Source organism: Rhinolophus sinicus, chromosome 1 (genome assembly GCF_057876585.1).
Source record: "Rhinolophus sinicus isolate RSI-liver-muscle chromosome 1, RSI-T2T, whole genome shotgun sequence".
Classification (NCBI taxonomy): domain Eukaryota; kingdom Metazoa; phylum Chordata; class Mammalia; order Chiroptera; family Rhinolophidae; genus Rhinolophus; species Rhinolophus sinicus.
The window spans coordinates 189,381,082-189,407,838 of NC_142501.1; the positions used below are offsets into that span (position 1 = coordinate 189,381,082).

Consider the following 26,757-nt stretch of genomic DNA (forward strand, 5'->3'; position numbering starts at 1 on the left):
CAGGAGCAAGGGACCCAACCCTGGTGAAGTTCCGAGGGGCATTCCCAAGATGACAGCTGTGCACCTAAATCAGAGAGCAGATGGCCCTGCCCGGACGGAGGGGCCAGGAGGGAGGCCAATGGAAACAAAACAACTGACAGACTAGCTGAATAATTAATTGGACCATGTGGAAATCCTACTGAGGGGTATTTGAAAGATGTGGGAAGAACTGGTGGTAGTTACATACAAATTCAAGCAAATGAAAGAACAAAGCAATGATTCATTATAGGAAAAACAATTCTTCATACAAATTAGGAGAGCCTAATCATAGTATACTACTTAACTAAGCAGGAAACAACAGTTACTAGTCATAACAACACAAGCATAGAATCGGACGTCACCCAAAGTTGTGGCATCAATGTATTGTGGGGGCAGGGGCAGAAAAGGAGGAGCAGTGAATGCTGGAAGTGGAAGAACTAAATCCTTATTTCCATAATAGAAAATTAATAAAGTCTAACATTGGAAGTCAAAACATTACCATATAAGCACATTATTTAGAAGCGTGCTGGTAAATCAGGAGAAAAAACTGAGAGTGAAGGTGGTTATCTTGACAGCATGACAATGAGGTGGCAGTGGTTGGAACTGCCATGCTTCATTATACTCTTAATACTATTTATCTTTTTAAAATATGTTGTGTCGTGATGAAAATAAAATATATAGAGAAAGGGAAATATCAACGATAAGGTCTAACGTCTCATAAGGATACTCTTACTCCCCTTCCCTTACCTCCGCCACAGCTAGCAATACTCTTCTGCCATATCTGAGCCTCCTTTAGACTCCAGTGGGGATTCACCTGGTGCGAAGAATGCAGTCTCATGCTTTACAGTTAACAGCTACCAGACATTCAGAGAACAGGGTAAAACTAAGTAGGAAGCAAACAGTGGTTCTCAAAGTTGGACCAGCATCAGTCAGTATCAGCTGGGAACATGTGAAAAAGACAACTTCTTCGTCCCCACCCCGGACCTACTCAGTCAGAAACACCCGGGGTGGGCTGCGGCACTCCACGTTTAAACCAGGTGGCTAGGTGACTCTGATGCTTGTTCAATATTGAGAACGGCTGAGAAAAAGCGGGAGCTGAAATCAGAAGACCCCGGTTGTACCCCGATCATCGCCAACTAGCTGTGGGATCTCAGGCAGATCCTGCACCTCTGAGTATTATGTGTTAAATGCCAGTGCTGACTGAGATGACTAGTGAGGACCCTTTTAGTTCCAGTGCATTTTATAATAATGCTCAAAGGCCTAAAATCAGCTTCAAACAGTTATATGATTAAACTGGTTCTGCACCCAATTCTGACTGTAGATTGGGGAGGGCGCGTTCCCTGCACAAGTCCAGATTGTCACCTGGGCTTCTGACTAACTGGCTTTGGATCACAGGTTCCAAAGACCTCATTCCTTGGGCTTGATTAATTTGCTAGAACAGCTCACAGAACTCAGAGAAACGTATTACTTACTAGCTCACTGGTTTATTATAAAAGGCTATAACTCAGGAACAGCCAGAAGGAAGAGATGCATAAACAAGGTATGGGGAATGAGCAAGGAGCTTCCATGCCCTCTCCGGCAGGCCACTCTCCCCAAATCTCCATGTGTTCACCAACCTAGAAGTTCTCCGAACCCTATCCTTTTGGATTTTTATGGAGGCTTGATTACACAGGCATGATTGATTAAACCACTGGCTACTGGTGATTGAACTCAATCTCCAGCCCCTTTCTCCTCCCCGGATGTCAGGATGGGACTAAAAGTTCTAACCTGGTTGGTTTTCCTGGCAACCAGCCCCCATCCATAAGTGGTTTCCAAATGTCGCCTTATCAACATAACACCAGATACCTTTATGCTCTCATCACTTGGGAAAGGGTTTTAGGAGCTCTGTGCCAGGAAAGAGGACAAAGACTAAATATATATTTCTTATCATAAATCACAATATCACAATGACATATAAATTAAGCTTTTCAAAGTATAATAGAAGGTAAGTAGAAAAGAGGTTGAGGCAAAAGAACAAGACAAACAAATGAAGAAACAAAAAGTCATAGACATAGACAATAGTTTAGGGGTTACCAGAGGGTAAGGGGTAGGGGGCTCTAGAAAAGGGTAAATGGGGTCAAACAGATGATGATGTAGGGAGAACTGACTCTGGGTGGTGAACACACAGTGTGAGATATAGATGTTGTATTACAGAATTGTACACCTGAAATCTATATAGCTTTATTAACAATTGTCACCCCAATAAACTTTAATTAAAAAATAAATAAAGAGGTTGACGAAAGCGGGCATCACTTACAGCTTTTTTATCAGGTTGGCTGTCATCATAGCCAGTTGTAAGGTCTCTAATGCCAGAAATTTCAAATTTGCCACAAGTTTTTGGATAATTATTCTTCCCATCATAGTTTCTAAGGTTTTCAAATAATTTTTTAATGGTGCCTTGATCATGGCAGATAAAATATGAAGCTTTGGTAATATGGTAGCCATACCTATCAAAACAAATGCAAATACATGTAAAATGAGGAACAAATCATTCTGCATAATGTACACAGAACATACATCAACCAGTATACTCTGAAATATTTCATGAAACACATGACCATGACCAGCTTCAAAGGAATAACTTAGCATTGAAAAAGGGGTACAACAATTTACCCCGGGGATCACCAAACTGCTGCCTGGCCTTCAGCCTATATTTGTAAGTAAAAATGTTATGGAACACGGCCACATCACACCCATTACGTTATGTATTGTGTCTGGCTGCGTTTGCACTAAGAAGGCAGAGTTGCGTAATTGCTATAAGGACTAAATAGATGTTTCACAAACACATTTAGTCTTTTTTGACATCGAACACTTAAAATCACATTTTTTAGTCATTTCTGCAACTAACGTTCTCATCTGGTACAGATTAATGCCATCACAAATGGTAATTATTAAGTGGTTTCATATCAAAAGGAAAAGATAATCTCTTATTTAGTTTTCGTAAGGAACAGAATTCATAACTAAAGTAAGAACATTAGAAAGAAGATGAGTATCTCATGCACAAGAACTTAATACATTTAAAAATATCACTTGGTGTGGTGATCATGTCAAAATATAGAGGTACATCAAATCATTATGTTGTACACCTGAAACTAACAAACATTATTACTTCAATTAAGTAGTCAACAGAAACTTACTCAACATAGATGGCCTTTAGCTGCTGAGACAAAGACAAATTCTTGGTTGCTAGAAAGCTAGCCAACTCTGCACTGATGACAGCGGCACTGACGCCATCTTTGTCCAGAACAAAAGGGCAGCACATATATCCTGCAGAAACATGTGTCAGACATACACCCTTAGCAATGGGTTCCTTTACGACACTGTGCATGACCTTATCTGTATCCTGCCTATCGCATAAGAGGTGGTAATAGTACCAGTACGTGGATACTTCTCATTTACCATTATATTTAAGAAACTAGCCCAGTGCCTAGTGCATAGCAGGTCTTCCTGCTATGGCTACTGGTGATTGAACCAGTAGTGACTGAAGAATCAAGAAGTATTTGGTGAATAACCTGTAAGGAGAATCTTCGTCCTTGTCAGACTGTGTTCATTTCCAGCCTGAATCCCTCCTGCTCACACAAAATTGTCTCCAATTGTTCTTGTCAATGCTTATTCTGTCTTCTTTGGATGCTCACAGGTCTTGTGAGTTATATTATTTATCTTGCCACATGGCCTACCCTCTTTTTGTGTGGCTACTTAACTAGATAGATCCTTATAAGCTTTGTAGGCTAAGGTCAGGATCCATTTCTTTCACAGTTATGTGTAATTGATACGCAATAAACATTTGATAAACCAACATAAAAAAAATTTTTTTTAAATAAAAAGCTATAGAAAGACAAAACTGCCAATTGTGACAAAAGAGCAAAGCTGAACTATTACACGTCATTTGATTACTCAGTTAAATGATATGTGTGCTACAGGAAATACACAGATGAATCAGAAGAATATATATTATAGAATAAGTATAATGTGTCATAGCTTTTACTAAACAAATAGCTAAAATACCCCCAGAGCAGACATTTGAATTTCAGGTTTCTACAGCCAGCTCTCCTTTCTGCTCATGTATATTGACAATCTAAGACAAGTGCTTTTTAGGCACTCTGGCTGGGTTTAGGGTCATCCTTTCAGGTGACAATCACTTTGATGAAGGTACCACAACTGTGCCTTCTCCTTTCCTCTGGACACAGACGTCTGCATAGCACTTTCGGAGGAGGCGAGAACTATATTAGGCCTGGGTATCAACACCACAGTTAAGGAAATGTCACAACTCCCAAAATAGGTGGATTCTTAAGCTACTAGCAGTCATGTGCAGAGCGTCACTGTTTTCAAGTCATCTGGGGAAAGAATTCACTTTCTTACATTAATGGCTTGGTTATTTATGAGATATTCTTTTTAGCTGAAAAAGATCTGACCTGTCAGTTTTGGGGTAGGATAGTTCAATGCGCTTTGAATGCCACACAAGCAAAGCAAACTGTGGGCTCCTCGTTTACTGCTAACCTTTTGAACTCCAACCCAAATCCACATCTTTTCCCATTTTTTGCATTCTATAAACTAAATCTATGATCATCATTATCATTTCTTACCAATAGCTTCTTCAAATGCAAATAAGACATTCTTCCCCTGGTCTATTAGCTGTTTGGCTCGGTTTCCCATCCACTTAAAGCCAGTTAATGTTTCCTAAAGGGATAATCCAAAAGAGAAAGACATGCCTTAGACCTTCCGTAGAGCAACAGAAAAGCAAAAGAGCATGTCCCCCAAACACTTACCTCGAAGTGAAAACCCTCCTTTAAGGCAATGGCCCGCAAGATTTTGGAGGAGACAGTGCTGGACAGCATGTACATGTCTTTGAGGGCATTGGGATCTTGGTTCTTTTCTTTCCAAGAAGTAAAGAGCCACCAGCCCAAGAGGGCCCCCAGCTCATTGCCAGAGAACACTCTCCATTCACCACTGAAAGAAAAAATGACCCAAGCATTGCAGTGATCTTAATAGAGACACTAAGAGTCAAGGGGCAGGACAATTAGGTCAAACAGGCTCACAGTCGTTTCTGGAAGATGGCTCTTGTTATTCTTACTTAAATAACTGGCCAGAAATGTGAGTGCCACTGCACAAACGTTTGAATAGCTACCACGTCTCAGTCAGTTTGCCAAGACAAACATCCTATGTTTGAAGAGTGTACAAAATAAGTATGCCAGTGATAACACATAATGCTTTTATCTTAGTTTTCAGCAAAGGCTTTGGCTTTAACATAACAGAAATATGCTGGCAAGATCCCCCAACTATAATAGTTTGCAGATCTGAATTTTTGGTCCAGTCAGTATTGCTGATTCTGAGAGGGCAATAGCTTAACATTCCTAAAGGTTGAGCTTGGAACTAAAATGGCGAGGACACCGCAGAACAGATGTGTGATTTGTCTTTCTCTCTGGAGTCCAAGTGGCTAGAAGTACATCTCACATTTCAGCATGGATCACCGTAGCTTAATTTTATAAAGACTGGTATCAAATTGAACCTATTATATTTTATCATAATCTAAAACCGTAACTCTTTGGCCGCACCCCACAACCCCCATATGTGATAACATATGCTGTTTGATACCCTGCCTATCATTCAACTTCTGCCCCCATTTACCTACCACTCCTCTGTACAAACTCTACGGACACATTTGCCTCAGACACTGTCAGTACTGCAGAGATATTCCTCTCTGGTCTGCTCAACCTAAATTCAACATTTCCTTGAAAGTCCAGCTCCTTACCAAACCCTTTGGCAAATACTCAACTATAAAGCCAGCACCAAGCAAAGTACTTTGCCCTCATTAGGCACTGAGTCATTACTTATAATGAAACCAATGATGAAATGAGGGAAGATAACAAATACTAATTTTGATTGCAAATCCATGCTGGACTGGCTTACTCTGAATTATGCTCACCAATCATATGGTCCCCAGATCAGCACCTTGCTCCATGTTAGAGGGCTTAACAGAGGTTCATGACATGATGCCTTGCAAAGTAAATGGGAACTATTTCCAAATAGGTCCAGTCTCCCCAGAAACATGTTACTGCCGGAGTCACCCTTTATATGTTCCAGGCAATCAAAATTAATTTGTACCTGTCTTGCTTTTCCGCGACAGCAAGTCTATCTGCATCTGGGTCATTTGCTAAAATGATTTTGGCCTTGATTTTGTCCGCCAAAGCAAAAGATAGAGTCTGAAAAAGAGTGGAATGAGAAAAGAGTACTTCAATCAAGAATCAAGCATATTGCAGTCTTTAAAAATGTTCAGTTCTTTAAGAACTAAAAGAGGACGTTCCCCAAACAAAGGCTGAATTTTATTTCTGAGGATGGTCTAGGCTGGTCACATCAGAAAATGGGAGCGTCAACATATGAGCCAAGCCCGTCCATGAAACCTGCCCCCATCTACAGTGTGTGTGACTGGACGGGTATTTCCAGGCTTCCTGTGTGGTCAACCTCACAAAAAAAACTGACTCTCTGAATATCATTGCTATCCTAACCTTTACAAAGGTTAAAGGAACCTTTAAATAGCACGTCTTCTTATCAGAAAAATGACAATTAAGGCAGTAAACATCATGGGATAAACTTCTGTTCTATTACTGTTTCTTTTTGGCATTGAGGAAGCATAGTCAGTTCAATTTAAACTTAATTAATGAAATTAAATTTAACACGTCATTTAGATTTCAGTTCTCTCATCCTGATGTCACTAAGGTATCTAATTTGAAAGTTCCTTTAAGATATAAATAATTAATAAGTACATTTTCAATGGTGAAATTACTTTTTTGTTCAGCACAATGAAAGCACATAAAGACCTATTTTACTTGATAGTGATAGTTTTGAAGCTAAGAGGTAAATTTTTTAATTAAAAATCTTAGGTTACCAAGACACCTTTCCCCTCTTCGGGATTGGGCAATTTCACTGTTGGGAACTCAGGATCGGGAACTTTCTGTTCGGGAACAGCTTCAGGAGGAGCAAAGTCAAAAGCCCTAAAAGCCGACTGCACAAAGTTGTGACCCACGCCATGGACAGAAGTGTGCACGAACTTCAACTTGGTCTCCCTGTTCACATTCCTAGAATCAGACACATCATGGACACTCATAAAATATACAGACTGGAAGGTTTGCAAAATATCAAAGAACCAGATCCCCAAGAATGTAAGACATCGATGTCATAAGACTGTGTAAGACAACCGAGACGCTTTCTAACTCCATTAAAAAAAAAAAAAGAAACAAAACTTATCCACTCTCTCCCAAATGTATACCCTTCCCGCAACATATTCCAAGTTTTCAATTTTACTCTGTAGTTATTTTCAGCAAATTTGATTACTGCCAGGGTTTGTTTTACATGACACTGTTCACACCTAGAATGAGATAAAAAGAAAGAGCCCCGGGCTCAAGTTCCAGGAGAGACGCACAGCCGCTCATGGGTGCCCGCCCATGGCAGTGCCAGTTCCAGGGCTCCTCAGTCTGTATTAGCTTCAAAAATGATTTTCAAAATGTCCCCTTTAACAAAATGTGATGGAACATCCCATACACGGATGTCTAAAAAATAAAACATTTTCTTTGTCAAGTAACAATCTGTTTGGCAAAGTGCCCTGTTCTGGTAATATAAAATACCAATAAACATCAAAATTAACAGCAGAAGTTACAGAAAGGTAAACATAAGGCTTTAAAAAACTGCCAGTGCTCTGGCGGCTAGATCTTAGGTTACTGTCCACTTCTTTTGGCAATGAATAAACGAACAAGGTCTTGTCTAAGACAAGGGTTTAAAACAAACATATCCTTGAAGATAAAATGCATCTAGAAAAATAAATATAAGATAGTGAGAACAAATCTGGAAAAAACATCTCTCAGATATTAAAGTGAATTATAAAACTATTACAATTAGAACAGTTTAGTACTAAATATAAAAAGACAAGTTAAAAGAGCAGAATACAGTCCAAAAGTTGATCGAATTTGAAAGGAGGAATACATATGAGAAGCAATAAGGCTTAGTGGTTAACATGCTTTGGAGGCTGACTGAATTTAAATCCTAGAGCTCTGTCAGTGACAAGCTGTGTGACTGTTGGTCAGTTTTCTCATCTATACAATGGCAGTACACCAGAACCTACCCTCAGAATTACTGTGAGGATTAAAATGAGATTAAATTAATTAGTACAAGTGAAGGGCCTATAGCAGTTACCTGAGATTATAATAAACACTCAGTTAGTGTTAGAAAGTTTGATAAAGGTGATACTTTCAATTATTTAAAGAAAGATAGATTCTTCAACTTAATGTGTTGGTGCAACTGTAAACCTCTTTTAGAAAAAACTTAATTTGCTTTTCTATTTCACACCTCATACAAAATTAAAAATCACCAATGGCTCAAAAGATTCAAACATTACAAAATATAAACATACAAGTTCAAAAGAAAACGGGACATTTTTTAAATCTTGTTATAAAAAGTCTTCTTAGGTATGACATAAAACCCAGAAGTCATAAATTAAAAAACTGATAATCAAATTTTTACAAAAGTTCAGCAAAAAGATTCAATGAAAAAGTCCAAAGGTAACAAGAGAAGGGAAAATAATATTTGAAATAAATGAAGACCAGTTTTCTATATAAGCAAAGAAGTTTTGCAAATGCAAAAGATGGACAAATACATAGAATACAGGTTAAATAAATATGAAAAAACAGCTTATTTATAAGACTATAAATACAGTGAGATATTCCTTTCATCTCGCAAACTGAGAAAAATAAGAAATTTGATAATATTCAGTATAGATAAGAATGTGTGGATCATATATGTTACCTATCATATATTGGTGGGAGTGTCAACTAGTGTAACATTTTTGGAGAGCAATCTGTTAACCATTATCAACTTTGTAAATACACATACAATTCTGATGCCAGAAATGTACCTAAGGACACACACACACACACACACACACACACACACACACACACTCTCGTAGTCAACGAACTGTGTTGACTTGGAGCAACACTAGCCTTAGTCTTTGTGAAGTTCAATGAGAGGGACGGAGGGAAGGCTCACAGATGTGTATCATTTGGATTAGACACCATTTAAAAAATGGTCTCCAACATTTAAAAATTAGATTTTACAAACAAACTCGAGGTTTCCAGTTCCTCTTAGGGAGGAAAAAACTCAGATGATCTGGCAATTCTGGACTACATCTGCAGAGTAACACCCAGCTGGTATGGCTGCTCCCTTCAAATGGGACTGGGGTTCCACTTTCCACACAGGAACCTCCACTGCCAGGTGGTCCAACAAATACAATATTAGAGACAACCTAGTAATTTTGCTTCTTTAAAATCAGCGGTTTCTTGCCAGGGGGACAGTCAGGAGTGGTGGGACCCACAGCATACTACACAAGGACAACACTGTCACTCTGCTTGTCTTATCTCAATATACACAACTATCGAGTTTGTGTCACTGGGTTAAATAAATGGGTACAGCGGCCATTCAAACAAAAGTATAAGGACTAACAGGGGTTAACAGGGAAGACATTCATGACAAATTAACTGGGAGAATAAAGGCATACAACAAACTACATACACAGTATATTCTTACTTATGGTTTTGAAATATATTATGCATATATATGTGTGCATAGTCACAGAAACTGTCTAGATAGATAAAAAAGTCAGTGTTTCCTATCTGACACCTTTCAGCAGTTTTTTAATATACATATACACACATACACACAGATATATGTATACACACTCTCTCTCATATGCATATATATATATATATATATATACATATATATATATATATATATATATATATATGCATCTATGACAGAGGTCAGCAAACTATGGCCTGTGGGCCAACCACCTGTTTTTATAAATAAAGTTTTTTGAATACAGCTATGTTTGTGCTCACTCATTTACATATCATCAACGGCTGCTTTCCTACACAGCAGAGCTGGATAGTTGTGACATACTCTACATGTCTCGCAAAGCTAAGAATATTTATTAATTGTCTCTCAAGAAACATTACCAACCCCTGACCTACAGCCTCCAAAATCAGATGCAGCTATAATATATGTACAAATTGGAGAGCACATCTTAATGAAAACTGATAGAATTTTGCTAAATCACACTAATTTAACTCACTTGAAGTGAGTTTACAATTCATTTACCTGTGAAAACAGTATTTTTTAAGGTCTTCAAAGTAGTCCTTATTGATGGAAGCACTTGGGTCGTGAAGAAGTGGACTGCCATTGATTAAAGAATCATCCCAAGCTTGTGGCCATGGCTCTAGATTTTCTTCAATAGCTTGAGAAATCCCTTTATCATGAGGAGAGATGATCTGTGCTCCGTTATCCCAATAGACCTAGAGAACGCAGGAACACGTCCAGACAGGTAAGGGTTAACAAAAAAGCACCCATTCCCTGGGTTCCCAAACTGTAAAGGTTTAGGACGTACACACATGTGGGTAGGAAAATAAAAATACCTTATAACCATTATCCTGCTTTGGATTGTGAGAGGCAGTTATCATGATTCCAGCACAAAGTTTCAAATGCAGTACTGCGTAAGGCTGTAATAGGGGGAAACAAGAACCGTTTGAAACAAAAAATTAGATATTTCAAATGCCTACCATGTATTGTTTGTTTGTACCAACTCGTTCCCTTTTAATAAACATGATGTGTCATTCAATATTTTTGTGCCATACCCAAGTAGTATATTCTAACTCGCGGCTCAAAATTCTGGGACATATATCCTAACAAGAAAGTTGAGTATTTTCCTAGTGCCTTCTTCTTGTTATCTTCTACTTGGTAGAGCTAGAAAACTCTCCCAACAATAAGATGGTCTAATCTTCCATTTCACATGCTTTAATTAAACCTTTTTCTTGGGACAGAAGCTTATGGATTCAGTTTATTCCCTCCAACTGCTTTCTCTTCTCTTCTTTCCCCCTACTTGCTTGGAAGGAAAAGATTGAAGAAATGGAGAGTGTTCTTAACAGCTTGCTCATTTATCTCCCACTCCAGAATAAAGTCTCCCTCTCTTGTATTTCTGCTTGGCTCCCATCTTTACACGACTACTTCCCGAAATGAGGAGAGGGGTAGGCTTGTCCTTGCTATGGCTGCAGATGAGAGTTACCACACACAGGCAACCTACGGTTCTACCCATCTCTCTCCCTCAACCCTCCTACTGTCCCCTTAGGCATTCTCTCTCATCCCCAGTATGTCCTGGAGCAAAGAAAAGGGAAGAACCACTCCATGGCGTGGGAAAATCATGAGACACTCATTTATCTCATGCCTGATACAAAAATAATCGCTATCAACATTTATATAGTACAGAAGACCAAGGATGCTTGAAAACATTGTAAGTTTTCCATCACACAATGAAACTTGAACCAAATTTGGATGTGACACTGAATGTCTACTGGGTTATTTACAATCTAGGAGGTGGTGCACCCATCAGTGCACTGGAGACAGTAAACACAAAACTAGTAGTAGAGCTTACTTCTCCTGTATTATACAGTCTCATTTCTACTTGATGTAACTGCATTCAAATTATGTTTTTGGCTTAATTTCTAAAAACATACATTTTTAGCATCTGGCCCTGCACTTAGAAGTTGTATTATTTAAAAACAACAACTGTCGCAATTCCTATTGTCCTTTTCTTTAGTTTCTGCTACATTAAGGATTTGATTAAAATTTTACTAAAACATGCCAAGCATGTTTCTGTATTGGTTATGAATAATAACTAGAATGATACATCGATATAAAAAGCTGGTGCATGAACTTGTCAAAAATATTCATGGTTAAGACATGGTTTGAGGTGAATTCAGATTTAGATACGAGAAGTTTTCTAACTGTGATAACTGGGGGGGAAAAAGTACAAACCAAATGAAAAAATAGACAAAAGACATTTTGTTAATTAGCTAAAATATCCTCTGAATACAAGCAAAAGGAAAATTGCACTTAAAAAAAAGTCAATTCTGACGAATCCAAAGTCAAATACCAGAGAAAAATTACTAGGATGTGGGAGAAACATTCCTGGGGAGAAGAGAGAGTACCCAATAAATGCCCAGGAGCCCTTTTGTCATTCATATACCTGAATCCCAACAGAACCAAAGCCTGTAAAATTCAGCCACGCCCCATCTCTGACCCCATGACAGGAAATTATGAAAGGAAATGGTTACTTACCACAAAAGGGGTTGGGGTTATATCAGAAAACAGGTACACAGGAATTCCCTGAGTGATAAATGTGGTTGCAGCAAGTCGGGCAAATCTGGAAATGCAGTGTGACAGGGAGAGAAAGGGGAGTAGAGTTGTCAGGACCACAGGAGACAGTAAAGAAGGAAACTAATGCCTGCCCACTTCTCTAGGTTGAGTATAACAACCAGATCAAGGAAAATGTTTATTACAGTTCCACTGGCATAGAATACTACAGCTGGAGGAACCTCAGAAGTCATCTCACTGCACTCCTGTTTTACAGAAATGGAACTAAAGCCAAGAGAGGCCAGACAACTTATCCCATGTCCAACAGTCACTTAGCAGCTGAGCAAGGCCTGCACCCAAGTCTTTCAAACCCGTCTCAGCAATTGTTGGCCCTGGGCGATTCTGCCCCCATGGGGCATCTGAAATGTCTGGAGACGTTTTTTGGTAGCCACTGGGGGCAAGGGTAGGGTGCTACTGGCAGCTGGTGGGTAGAAGCTGGGGATGCTACTAAACATCCTACATGCACAGGGAAGTTCCCCACAACAAAGAATTACCCAGCCCAGTATGAAGTCACATGTTAATACTGCAGGGACTGAGAAATCCTAGCCTAAGCCTTCACAATCCAGTATAGACCATGCACGCTAGCATTTGATTACATGTGGTCTTATTGGCATACAGAAGGCCTACTGGCATATGTAGGTATATGTGTGTCATATATGTGTATGTGACATACACGTTTATGACATATATACATCTTGGTTCCATCCAGCCGTTAAAAGGAGGCTTAAATCTTTGATACTTTGACATTTTTCTCAACATCTACAGCAAGTGGCTTAGGGCAGGATACAGAATATGGCATCAAATCTTTCTTCATGCTTGGAGTAAAATACTTGACCACAGTAAATGAGCAATGTACTTCCAATGAACAACATTCTATACACCATTACAGGATTAAATCACCAGGTCATTCATTCTCTCCCGCAAATGTGTCTTGAGCGTTAGCTTCATTGCACACTATTCCAGGAGATGGCCGGGGCACAAAGAGGACATCTCTACATTTTAATAACTGAAAATCCCTGGGATCAATAGCAATCCGAGAATGATTCTGACAGGAAAAAAAAATGCCTCTATATAGGGGGAAGTCATACAAATAACAAAATTCAGCAAAAACAAGTTTAATAGAAATCTGAATGAAACCTACACTGCATTCACTAGAATGAATGGCATGGAAGTCACTTTTATCCTCATGAAATATTTATCATATATCAGGCTGACTTTAAAGGAGCCTTCTTAAATTTGGCAAAGGAGACACTCAACATATATATGATTATTATATACATGACATATGTGAAGTTACAAATGTGCACAAAAAAAATTCAGTGTGCTCTCTGCACACACTAATGTCCCCACCAGATATTTAAAATTGGAAGATTAAAGAACTAATAAACATTTTCTTAGGTAACACTGAGACTGCAATAGTACCCAACTCTAGGAAGATTCCATTGACGCATCATAAATGTTTTATCATGATTTGGTTTAGTATTTAGTTTACAATCTCTAAATGCTTACAAGTTGTAGGTCATAGCAGCCCTGAGCTCCACTCTATCCCATCCCATCTAACTCTGACTTGTACCACAAACTTAAATAAAATTAGTAATATCAGTTACTTTTTGAAAATAATGTGGCTCCAACTCCAGAGAAAGAAATATCTGTACCTTAATTCGTGTGTGTGTATATATATGTATGTGTATACTTTTTTTTTTAAGATTATATTGGGAAAGGGGAACAGGACTTTATTGGGGAACAGTGTGTACTTCCAGGATTTTTCCAAGCAAGTTGTTGTCCTTTCAGTCTTAGTTGTGGAGGGCGCAGCTCAGCTCCAGGTCCAGTTGCCATTGTTAGTTGCAGGGGGCGCAGCGCACCATCCCTTGCGGGAGTCGAACCGGCAATCTTGTGGTTGAGAGGATGCGCTCCAACCAACTGAGCCATCTGGGAACTCAGCGGCAGCTCAGCTCAAGGTGCTGTATTCAATCTTAGTTGCAGGGGGCACAGCCCACCATCCCTTGCGGGAATCGAGGAGTCGAACTGGCAACCTTGTGGTTGACAGCCCGCTCTCCAACCAACTGAACCATCTGGCCACCAGGGAGCTGAGCATCAGCTCATTGACTTCATTCTAGTTGTGGAGGGTGCAGCTCGCTGGCCCGTGTTGGAATCGAACCAGCAGCCATGTTGCCCAGAGCTCACGCTTTAACCAACTGAGCCACCCGTCCACCCCTTAATTGCTTGTATTAACATATCTGAAGGATGTGTAAACCAGAAGAAGCCTAAAATGAAGAAATTTGAGAAGCTAAACAGGCAGTTGGCCATATATATGCACTGTACATGTTCTGGCTGGAGGCTGTGACATGCCCCCGGGGTTGGTAAAGCATGTGTATGAGCTAATTCGAACTGTAAGTTCACTAACTAAAAACTGACAAACTAATATTCTGGTTTATACAACACTACTCTCTTGTGAATGGAGGTCATGTGGATCTGTTCTTGAGAGCTACAGCTTCTCTTCTGCTTTGTTGAAAAAAATCACATTTTTGAGCCTGCAGCTGAAGACCAAGAATCTTAGGTCATTCTGAATTCAATCTGGAGACTGACGTCATCTAGTATTTTGCTCTGGCCATGTTCCCTTCCTCACAGCCATACATTTGTTCCCATCAGTGCTTCTCTATTAGATTAGAACCTCCCGAAAGGCAAAGATTAGGACTCTGTAAACTCATCCAGCACTGTAAAGTTAATGAGAATTTCATTAATATTAAACATTTGTATATTCTTCCAATCTAAGTAATTACTAATACATATACTATGGAATGATAAAAAATTCATCATAATGGGGGAAGTGTTCAAATATAAAGAAGGTCACATTACACGTTAAGAGCAGGAGTTGGCAAACTACAGTCCATTGTGTAAATAAAGTTTTATTGGAACATGTCATACGTATTCAGTTATGTATTGTCTATAGCTGTTTTTGTGCTACACGACAGAATTATAATAGTAGTTTTCACAGACTGTACAACCCACAATGTGTAAGATGTTTACTACTTGCCCTTTAGAAAAAAAGATTGCCAACCCCCAGTGCCAGCCTCTTTTTGCTTAAATTGTGGCTCCTCCTCTCACTTTATGATCTTACAGCAAAGAGATGTGATGTGATGATTAAATGAGTAAATACCTAAGTGCCTTGCTCACGTCCAGCACTCAAATGATTGCTGCTGTCTTATCATCACCACCATAACCACCACTATAACCATCACCACCACCATCATCATCACCACCCCATCATCATCATCATCTGCCTACAGCTACGTAAGTCACATTGGTTTGGGAATGTTACAACAATGCAGCTTGAAATGGGCACTCAAGAATGGAAAGGAGCTCATCAGAATTCTTAAAAGTTACAAACAGAATGTACCCATCATTTTTATAGTTAATGTAGGTGACAAATGGTTTTAGAAGGGAAGCTATTGAAATGGTGATTAAAAATAAAACCACAAAATATACTATAAAGAAATAGTTTCATAAATATCTTTAAATACCTTCTGCTGCTGCCTCCACTTGCTGGGTGAGCTCGAGCATCAAAGCTGATCACAACACCTCTTTGCTTAAGGTCACTAAATTGTTTTTCCAGGTATCTGCAAAATCCCTAAAAAAATACCATATGGATTAAAAGAGTATATATGTTTTACCACATCATACACACACACACACACACACACACACACACACTCACACACACATATATATTTTATGTATATATTAAATATAATGTGTGTGTGTGTATGCCAAAAATAGGTCAAATTTTCTCTATTTCTAAAGAAGAACATTGTAACAGAGAGGGGAGAAATCCCTCAGTAATTAAACAAATTAAACAACAGAAAAGTTACAGCTTTATTTATTGTCTATCTATATGTATCAGGTACCATGTTATACACCTAACAGCTATTATCACTAACCCCAGATCAACTTTGCCAGGAAATCCTATTTTACAGATGGGAAAACTAAGGTTCAGAGAAGCTCAGTGACTTGCCCAGATACACAAATAAAAAAGCCTGGATTTGTTTCCCAGGTCTGGGGAGGTGGTTCTGTGCTGGGTTAAAAGCACAGTGTCTGTGGGTTTGGATTCCAGTCTGCCACCTATGAGCAAATGACAAGTTCCTTAATCAATTGGTACCTCAATTTCCTCTTCTGTAAAACAGGAATAGCAACAGTACTGACCTCAAAGAGCTGTTACAAGGATTAAATGAGTTAAAACATGCCAAGTGCTGAGAATCGAACACCAAGAAAGCACTAGAAGCTTTATTGTTGTTAGAAGCTTTATTTTTATTATTTTCCTAAGCCTTTACTCCTTCCTTTACACTAGTTCTGAAATGCATGAGGGCAGAGGGGTATTTCAGACATTTCTGCCTACTCTATACCATCAATAGGTCAAAGAAACTCAATACAGTTTGATAAGATGTTAACAACTGCTCTTAATGTGTTCTGTTTGTGATATTGTTTTCCAGCAGGCAGAGGTCTTAGGGAGGCCATATCAGTCCAATTATACGACATAGCCAATTATACAAATGAAGATTGTGCTGAGTTTGGGCTATTACCATCATTGCCTAGAAATGATGGAATATATAATTCATATATCTCCATGTGCTCAATAACGCCACATCAATCTGAAATATGGAAGATTAGAACACATTAGACCTACCGAACTTTGAATTCAATACGTTTAGATTACTGGAGAAAATAGGTTTTATTACAGAGCAAAGGTTGATTGGGTAATAATGATATTTCATATTACTTATTTCACTTTGGCTGAAGGAAGTCTTGTAAAAAATAATTATAACTCATGTTTGCTAGCGGAGTATATGTCACAGCTTTGGTGCCAGAGCAGTGCCAATTTGGAATGCCTTTAGTTTTTCCTGAACAAAAATACTGAGTTGGGCATACCTTCTGAGGTTGAGTGATACAAGGAAAGAAAGACACGTGTGGATTGATTTTGTGAGTTTCCAAGAAGGTGCTGAGATGCTTACTCTCAGGCTTACTAGAGAACTCTGGGACCCGCTGAGGCTGAGAACCTGACAGAATGCTTATTCTAGGGAAAGACTCAGTGCGGGATAAGGGATGTTTTCAGAATTGGAATGCTATCTTAGGACACTAGAAGTAAACTCTGCATGGCTTCAAAGGGTCAAACTATGGGCAATACATACAAGCTACAGAAAGACAGATTTTGACTCAAAATAATGAAACTATTTTTTTTTTAATGCGAACAAGCCAAAGATAGAAAGGCTATTTCAGAAGATAGTGAGTTCTCCATTATTGATATCTCGTGGCTTGGTTATATAACCTAAGAGGAAATTATAACCTTTATCAACGAGGCAAATAATATAAAAGTTTCCCTCCAGTCTCTATTCTGTTCCCCACTGGGGTGTTCTTGACTCTCATATATCTGCTTCTTCAATTCAACCAGATGAATTTTAGGGCTCCATTAGCATGAGAGTCCACACTGGAGACCAGCAGGCAGGCTGGGAGGCCACAGTGAAAGCCAACACATTCTACTAGGTCACACTAGCCTCAGCTGGGAGTGGAAGGCTGGCAGGTTTGGTCCCGGAAATTCTTTTCCTCTAACTTGGAAACCATTCCTAAGATTTTAAAAATGCACTTTCTGCTCTCATAACATTGTCTTAACTCTTAACATCTTTGTCTCCTGTTGTAAGTATTCTAGTGCAGGCTGGATGACCACTTTGGAATGGTGGGGAATGTGGAGGACATTGTCCCAAGGGTTTGAGTCAGATGACCTTTAAGGAATCAACTCATCTTAGTTTTGTAGGATTCTTAGCTATCACAGGGTCTACTCCCAGAAGAGACCCATTGCCCTATGGGAGAGGAGGTATGAGGTAGGTCCTAAGACATTTCTGCGGATAGAGTCCATCATTCCTAGAAACAAGATGTTTCTCGGAGAAGACAGATGAAAAGGCTATAGGATCAATCCCTGCGACTTCCCTAACAATTAGGGCTAACTGGAGGTGTGCCCAGTTGGATTTTCCAAAGATGGCCACGCCAATATATCCTACCCCACATGTCCTCTCATGTGACACTGACATTCCTCCATTAAGAGGTGGGTATCTATGTGCCCTGTCCTTGAAGACAAGCAGCCTTTTTACTTGCTTTTAACAAACAGGACACGGTGGAAGTAAGTGATTTGGGTGACTTTCAAGGTGAGGTTACCTAGGTCAATACAGCCTCCAACTGGCACACACAGACACTCTCTGATGCTGTCCCAGGTCCCATGCTGTAAGGAAGCCCAGGCCAGATGTAGTGGTCTGGCCCCTGCTAAGACCTCAGCCAGGAGCCATCCGTAACTGCAGACATGTGAGTGAGGGAGCTTTCAGAAGATTCCAGGCTCCCAGGTGATACCATGTGCAGCAGAGATAAGCTCTGCTCACTGAGCTCCACTCATATTACAGATCTGTGAGCAAAATAAACTGTTTAAAATCACCGTTTTGGGTGATTTGTTCCAGAGCCCTAGTAACTGGAACAGAGGGTGACCTTAACCAGAAGCACAATTCTGTGTTATCCATAAAGTAGAGTAGAGGATTCCCATGCTCACTCCATTCCCAGCCTTCCCTCCAAAATGATGGGAGCCCAACTGCTTAACAGGGGTTTGCATGGCTGCTATGCACTTACAGGCAAGGTTTCCTTGCCTTATTAGGGTTTTGCTAGAACATGTCCAACTGCTTTTTATAGGAGGTACATGTAAGGTACAGGTAATCACCATTAGTCAATTTTTCCAGCCTTTTCTTTCGCAGAATTAATGCGATCTGCATTTTCAACAAGTCTAAGTAGTTGAAGAAACAGAATAAGCTGTTCTCCTTCATTTCCCTCATAAACAGAGGACTCTCCATACTCAATGGCAGCTATTCTGTTTTGTCAAAGACTTTACCTCTATTCCTAAAGTTGGGTCAAGATTCTGACAGTAAAATTCACAAATGAAGGCAAGGGAACTCCGCAATAATTTCCACTGATACCATACCTTAAAACTAAACAGAACTGGCTCTTGGTTACTCTGGCAGTTAGAAAAGCTTTTTGATTCTTGTACCTGTACAACCATAACGAAAAATTACAAGACCATAAAAGTCAATCAGCTAAGTTGGCAGATTTGCACTGGAATGAAAGCTCCATGAAGGAATCTGTTTTAGTCATTAGTATGTCCCCAAGGCCGGGCCATAGTTTCTCAATAAATCTGTTAAACGAATGAATGAATGAATGAATGAATGAATGAATGAATGAGTTTTGAAACAAGCACTGCTTTAACCAACTGCATGAGCCTTACTTTACAGAGTAAACGTGGGACTCCCTATACCTAGGCAAACACACAAGACGTGGCCATATTTAAACAAGTTAGGCCTGTCAAATACAAAAGGAACTTCGGGTTAAATTAATTACACAAGGAGGCTGTTGGACTGAGGTGGCTTTAAAGCCTTAGTAGCCTAAGTAAGCAAACTAAAATCTGTTAAGCAAACCAAAACCTAAGTCTGTAAATGCCTCATGGTTAAGAAATCAAAATCTACCACAACCGACCACAAACAGCCAACTGGACTTTCCCAAATAAAGCTCTGGCCAATTTACTAATTTCCTTCCTTTGCTTCTGCTTCTTTTCTGTAAAAGTCTTTCTCTTAGGTCCTGTCAGTGGAGCGTTCCTAACCATTTCCCGTTTGGTACTGCCTGATTCGAGTAGATTTTTGCTTAAATCAACACTTACAATTTTTTAGTATGCCTCAGTTTATCTTTTAACACTGGGGATATGTTAAGAATAACTAAGAAATGTAAAAAAATGTGGTACCTGTGTAGTCTGGATGATGGTCAAGTCATTCATATGAGAAATTCCCACTCCCATAGCAGCTCGGAGGCCAGCTGTTCCAAACTCCATTCGAGCCCCAAAACATTTTTGTAGTTCTTCTTTATTACTTTCTGCAATTAGTTGTTTCGCTAACTCCAGAGTTAAAGGATTCTGCAAAACAGAAAGGTATATACCAGATATTGCCAGGTGAGTAACAGCACGAAAAATCTGAAATATTAAAAAAACACAATAATTCTACCCTAGGGGAAGACTATATATATACACACACATATCTATATTTATATTCATATTCATATTTATACACACACACATATATATATTTGAAAAGCCTGTGTGTGTGTGTGTGTGTGTGTGTGTGTGTTTGTGTGTATAGGCTTTTCAATATTTTGATGCTTTTGAAATCTGAAATAAAGTCATTTTTTTCTCAATTATAACGAGTGATATTGCAATATAATAAATAAATATTTAGTTTTAGAATAAATTAGACTAGTTTAGAATAGAAATATATATATTGAATCCCTTGCTCCTGGCATAGAACTTCTAAAACCCTTAGAATTTCCTGATTAGGGTGAGGAGCACCTTTTGGAATTCTTCATAACCCCATTTCAGCCACATCTGAGTTTATGCTAATGAGTAACTCTTGAAGGATGGGCGCTGGTTTCCAGGGGGAGCCAACCATGTGATTAGAGGGTTGGAACTTTCAGCCCCATCCCCTGACTTACAGGGAGGGAAGAAGGGCTGGAAATTAGATTCAATCACCAATGGCCAACGATTTAATCAATCATGCCTACGTAATAGAACCTCCATAAAAACCTGAAACAACAAGGTTCAGAAAGCTTCTGGGATGGTGAACACATCGGGGTGGTGGGAGGGTGGTGTACCTGGAGAGGACTTGGAAGTCCACATACCTTGCCCTGTGCATCTCTCCCCTTGGCTGTTCCCGAGTTTTGTTCTTTATAATAAAACTGGTAATAGTACATAAACTGATCTCCTGAGTTCTGTGAGCTGTTCTAGGAATTATTGAACTAAGAAGGGGGTCGTGGGAACCCGATTAATCACTGGTTGGTCAGAAGTACAGGGGCAGGGGCCGGCTCGGTGGCTCAGGCGGTTAGAGCTCCATGCTCCTAACTCCGAAGACTGCCGGTTCGATTCCCACATGGGCCAGTGGGCTCTCAACCACAAGGTTGCCAGTTCAACTCCTCAAATCCCGCAAGGGATGGTGGGCTCCGCCCCTGCAACTAAGGTTGAACACAGCACCTTGAGCTGAGCTGCCGCTGAGCTCCCAGATGGTTCAGTTGGTTGGAGAGCATCCTCTCAACCACAAGGTTGCCGGTTCAACTCCCGCAAGGGATGGTGGGCTGTGCCCCCTGCAACTAGCAATGGCAACTGGACCTGGAGCTGAGCTGTGCCCTCCACAACTAAGACTGAAAGAACAACAACTTGAAGCTGAACAGCACCCTCCACAACTGAGATTGAAAGGACAACTTGACTTGGAAAAAAAGTCCTGGAAGTACACACTGTTCCCCAATAAAGTCCTGTTCCCCTTCTTCAATAAAATCTTTAAAAAAAAAAGAAGTACAGGGGGCAACCTGGGACTTTATACCGGCATCTGAAGTAGGGACAGTATTGTGGCACTGAGCCCTTAAGCTGGGGGGTCTGCGATAACTCCAGGTAGGTAGTGTCAGAATTGAGCTACGTTGTAGGACACTCAGTTGGTGTCCACAGAGAACTGGAAAACAGCTTGGTGTGGAAAAACTCACACATTTGATGTCAGAAGTGTTGTGAGTAGAAGGAAACGGTCTTTTCCTTTATAAGTATTTTCTTTCCTATGAAGGCAAGCACTTTTGGAAAAAGGAAATGAACATACAGATTTTGGGGTCTAACACCCAGAATGGAATCTCAGCCACACCACCGCTCACCAACTTATTCACTTAGGCAAACAATCTAGAACCTCCCTTACAAGGTGATTTTGAGTGTTTACATTAAATGAATGTAAAACAACTTTGTCTGGCACTTAGTTGCAATCAAATGTTCATTTTCTTCCCTAATGTCTTCAAATTTTCCCAGAGAGTGATAAGAGTATACAATTTAAATCAAAACCTTACTTTTGTAGTATTTATAATTTGCACAATGCTTTCACATACCTGATCAAATCTGAATCTTGTAATGACTGCAAGAGGCACACAAATAACAAAAATCCCATTTTACAGACAGAGAAGCCTCAGAGATTAGACTTGCTTAAACCGCATGATAAGCATTAACTCAGTCCTTTTCTGTTACGTTAACTGCTTCAAACACCATGTTTCCCGAAAATAAGACCTAGCCGGACGATCAGCTCTAATGCGTCTTTTGGAGCAAAAATTATTATAAGACCCGGTCTTATTTTACTATAATATAAGACCCAGTCTTATATAATATAATATAATATAATATAATATAATATAATATAATATAATATAATATAATACCAGATCTTATATTAATTTTTGCTCCAAAAGGAGCATTAGAGCTGATTGTCCAGCTAGGTCTTATTTTTGGGGAAACACGGTAGTCACACGAATCATTTAAGTTGCCCTATTTTCTTTATACAACTGTTGCATAAATTGTTAAGAATGGAGAAAATGACAATCACATTAACTCATTATCAGGCATTTTAAATTAAAAATTCAGAGAAAAAATAGAGTAAGTACTTTATTTCTACCTTACAGTCACCATCCCACCAAATGAACATGCAGGCAAGATGTGGCCACTTAAACTTTGAAATTCTATTGCAATAAAACCCTGGATTTCTGGAATGATGCCCACATTTCCAGATTGTTCCAGATTCAAGACAAATCAAGTAAAAGCCCACCTTTTTGGTTAAAAGCAATAGACACTGATCACAGAGCACGAGCTGACCAATCAGATCACCAGGTGCCCGCAAGGAAGGGTTCAGGCCTGGAACATTTTAAAAGAGGTTCAACCAACATTTGCTGAATGAGAAAACAGAGACTTCTGTTTTCACAGCCAATATCCGGTGATTCTCAGTGTACACTTGGAAAATAATAACTGGTCTTTGACTTGGAAAAGACTAACTGGCTTTTGATGTCTATACAAGACCAACACTCTGAGAGAAACCAAAGGAGTTAGTTAGAGAGATAAGGATGAAAAGTCGAGAGCGCAGCAGATGTGAATCAGCCCGTGGGAGTGACCAAAGCTGACAGCAAGATAAAGGAACGGGGATGAAGGCACAGAGGGAATGCGGTGGGTGCCTTGCCATCCTTGGAGCACTGCGACCAGAGGGCCACATGCTTTTAGCTGGCCGGAAGTTCCCTCTTGCTGCCTGTCTCAAACCAAAGAAATTGAGAGAGGAAAGAACTGGGGAAGTAGTAGACATCACAAAATAAAAACAACATCCCCTCACCTCTACCCAGGGAGGTACTATCTCTCTATACAGATTCAATTTTTGTGGAAATTAGGTTTTCATTTCTTCAAATGGAAAGTTTTATGGAACAATTGATTACCAGCTATAATGTTAAAAGATTTCTACACATTGCACGTTATCAAAAGTGGAAACATTTTCCTTCCTTAAAGAATTGTAAGGTCTTTCCAGAAAAAGAAAAACCACCCAGAGTTGCCAATGGCAGCCAGAAATAGGATGTGCATTTCATGTATAGGGGCCAGAGGGCAAAGAGGGAGACCTAGCACTGCTGACAGGATGTGCAATTACTCAACAACTTTAGACAAGACGCCTGAGCCTCCGCGCGTTCAGGCCAAGCCCGCTCGCTCCCCGACTCCCGAACTTACAGCCCCGGCCAGCGGGATGGCTGGTTTTACCCCGGGACACCTTCTCCGGACAAACTGAATCTGCCATACGCCGCGGCGTCCTCCTCCTCCGTCTTACCGAGGGATGGGAGGGGCGGGAAGGAAAGAAGCGCAGGCACCAGCGCGGCGCCTGGGGAGCAGGCAGAGGACCCCGCACCTCCTCCAGGCGGTCCCAGCACCCTGTCACCCCTCACCTTGTCCCACTGTAGCCACCTGGCAGTCTCTTGGTTCAGCCGGCTGTCCGAGCCGCGGCCACTGCCTTCCTGAGCCGCCGCCGCCGCCATCCCAACGCAGCCACCGCCAAGTTCAGGAGTAGTAGCTCTCGCCCTTCCGGCGGGGAGTGGAGAGGCGGAGGCGAGGGCGGGAAGAACCGGAGGCCTGGGCGGGGAGAACCGCTAAGGAACCAGCCGGATCCCCGGGGAAAATGACGCGCTCGGCCAGTGGGCACGCCCCCTTGCAGTTCGCCTGCGCGCCTCTGGGGGTAGCGGGGGAGAAAGGCGTGGGGAGCAGTGCTGAGTCTTTCCCAAAAATCTCTGAAAGGTCCCCAGGTCACCCACATTCGTACAATAACTATTCACTGAGTTTCTGCTGTGTGCGAGGCACCGTGTCAGGAGCTGGGACACAAGGTTGAGTAAACTCAGTAGGACCCTAAAAATTAAGTAGAAATTCTGAGAGTCAAGAATAACGAGAAAAATCTTGAAAAAGCACAAAGTGGGAGGATTGCGATAAATAAACGGTAGAACAGAATGGAAGTTCCAGAAATGAAACCACGCGTATATGGACAGTTTATTTGTTTCAGAGGTAGCACTGCAGAGCAAGGGGACAGGACTTTCCCCCTCCTCCCCTAATTAATGGTACTGTATCAACTACATGTCCAGGTAGGAAAAAGAAAAAAGAAACTTGAGCCCCAACGCTATATCACATGCAAATATGCATTTCAGGTCAATTGTAGATTTAAGTGGGAAAGGTAAAATGAAACTTCCAGAAACTAAGATAGACTTACATCTTCAGGACGTTGGGATCACTAAGCCATGAAGGAGACTCATGCAGTGAGCATGAAAAGACATGTGCAAGAATGTTTCTACCAGCATTGTTTGTAATAGCCCCAAACTGGAAACAACTCAAAGGTCTATCAACAATACAAGGGATAAATACATTGTGGGAAGTTCATACAGTGATATAAACAAATTATGGTATATTCATACAGCAATAAAAATGATCAGACAATGGCTGTTTGGTCCCAACTACACAGCTGCATGCAACCACCCTTTCCCAAAATCTCCTAGTCTATCTTTTGCGTGAACCCATATATGACAGCTTGCTGAGAGGGCTTCGATTGAGAGCTCCACACCCAGTCAACTGCCAGGATTGCTACTGACAAGTCTCCCTATCAAAAATACTGCCCTCAGGGCCCGCTCAATGGCTCAGGCAGTTAGAGCTCCATGCTCCTAACTCCGAAGACTGCCGGTTCGATTCCCACATGGGCCAGTGGGCTCTCAACCACAAGGTTGCCCGTTCGACTCCTCAAGTCCTGCAAGGGATGGTGGGCAGCGCCCCCTGCAACTAAGATTGAACACGGCACCTTGAGCTGAGCTGCCGTTGAGTACCAGGGATGGCTCAGTTGGTTGGAACGCATCCTCTCAACCATAAGATTGCTGGTTTGACTCCTGCAAGGGATGGTGGGCTGTGCCCCTGCAACTAGAAACAGCAACTGGACCTGGAGCTGAGCTGCGCCCTCCACAACTAAGACTGAAAGGACAACGACTTGACTTGGGGGAAAAAAAGGCCTGGAAGTACACACTGTTCCTCAATAAAGTCCTGTTCCTCTTCCCCAATAATATCTTTAAAAAAAAGAAAAATGAACTATCATACACAATACCATAGGTGAACTTCCCAAACATTACTTTGAGTGAAAGAAGGCAGACCTTCCCTCCCACCCACCCCCACCTTTCAAATACTGGATCATTCCATATATACAAAACTCTAGAATAGATAAAAATATAGGGAAAGAAAACAGATTAGTGGTTTCTAGACCTGGGGGTGGGGAGAGAGGTTGACAACAAAGGGCACAAGGGAATTTGGGGGGTGATGGAATTGTTCTGTACCTTGATTATGGTGATGATAAACACAACTCTATGTGTTTATCAAAACTCATGGAACTGTACACTCTAAAGGGTAAGTTTCACAGTATATTAAATTATACCTCAATTTTTAAAAGTCTTAAGACTGAAAATTTTACAAAGGAGACGAAACTAATCTATGGACATCAGGAGAATGGTGTTTTTAGGAAAGAGGAGAGTGCCTTCTGGCAGACTAGGACCACTCTATTTCTTGACCTGGGTAGTGAGTGGTCGCTCAGATTTGTTTACTTTGTAATAATACACTGGAGTATACTATGAACTGCGCATTTTTGGTGTATTCTATTTCAATTTTTAAAAATAAACACCATGTATCCAGGATCTATGATATCTCTTTAAGTGTAATGAGAGAAGCATTTCGATTATATAATCACATCAATTAATACATAATTTCAAACCGATAAAAATGTTGGAAGGAAATCAAGGAGATTCCATGAGGGGTCTGTCCTAGTCTGGGGAGCTTCCCTGAGCACTTGAAGCATATGTAGAGGTCAAGGGAGAGGCAGTTAATGTTGTGGGGTGGGAGGCAGCCTGGAAAACGCTTTCCAGATGGAGAGAACCCTAAATGTGGTCCTTTCCCTAACAGGGAAGAAGAAGAGGAGAAGGGTGGGCAGCCCTGGTCTCCCCATCTGTCAGGTTGTCCGCAGCTCTGCCACACTCAGTGCTGTCTCCTTTCTCTGCACTTGACTA

The 26,757-nt window shown here is 40.6% G+C and overlaps 1 protein-coding gene across 1 annotated transcript in view; it reads right to left on the reverse strand.

Annotated features, from left to right (window-relative positions):
- Positions 1–24,296, reverse strand: part of PGM2 (phosphoglucomutase 2) — a 35,660-nt gene extending 11,364 nt beyond the window's left edge. The window contains exons 1-12 of the mRNA XM_019741975.3: positions 24,124–24,296; positions 20,108–20,275; positions 15,813–15,919; positions 12,217–12,301; positions 10,518–10,601; positions 10,204–10,397; positions 6,941–7,130; positions 6,160–6,257; positions 4,824–5,004; positions 4,641–4,734; positions 3,195–3,324; positions 2,315–2,504 (exon numbers count right to left, since the gene is read on the reverse strand). Of these exons, the coding sequence (XP_019597534.2) occupies positions 2,315–2,504; positions 3,195–3,324; positions 4,641–4,734; positions 4,824–5,004; positions 6,160–6,257; positions 6,941–7,130; positions 10,204–10,397; positions 10,518–10,601; positions 12,217–12,301; positions 15,813–15,919; positions 20,108–20,275; positions 24,124–24,213 (1,611 nt within the window). The 5' untranslated portion in view covers positions 24,214–24,296. The remainder of the gene's footprint in view (positions 1–2,314; positions 2,505–3,194; positions 3,325–4,640; positions 4,735–4,823; positions 5,005–6,159; positions 6,258–6,940; positions 7,131–10,203; positions 10,398–10,517; positions 10,602–12,216; positions 12,302–15,812; positions 15,920–20,107; positions 20,276–24,123) is intronic.
- Between the last annotated feature and the right edge of the window lie 2,461 nt (positions 24,297–26,757).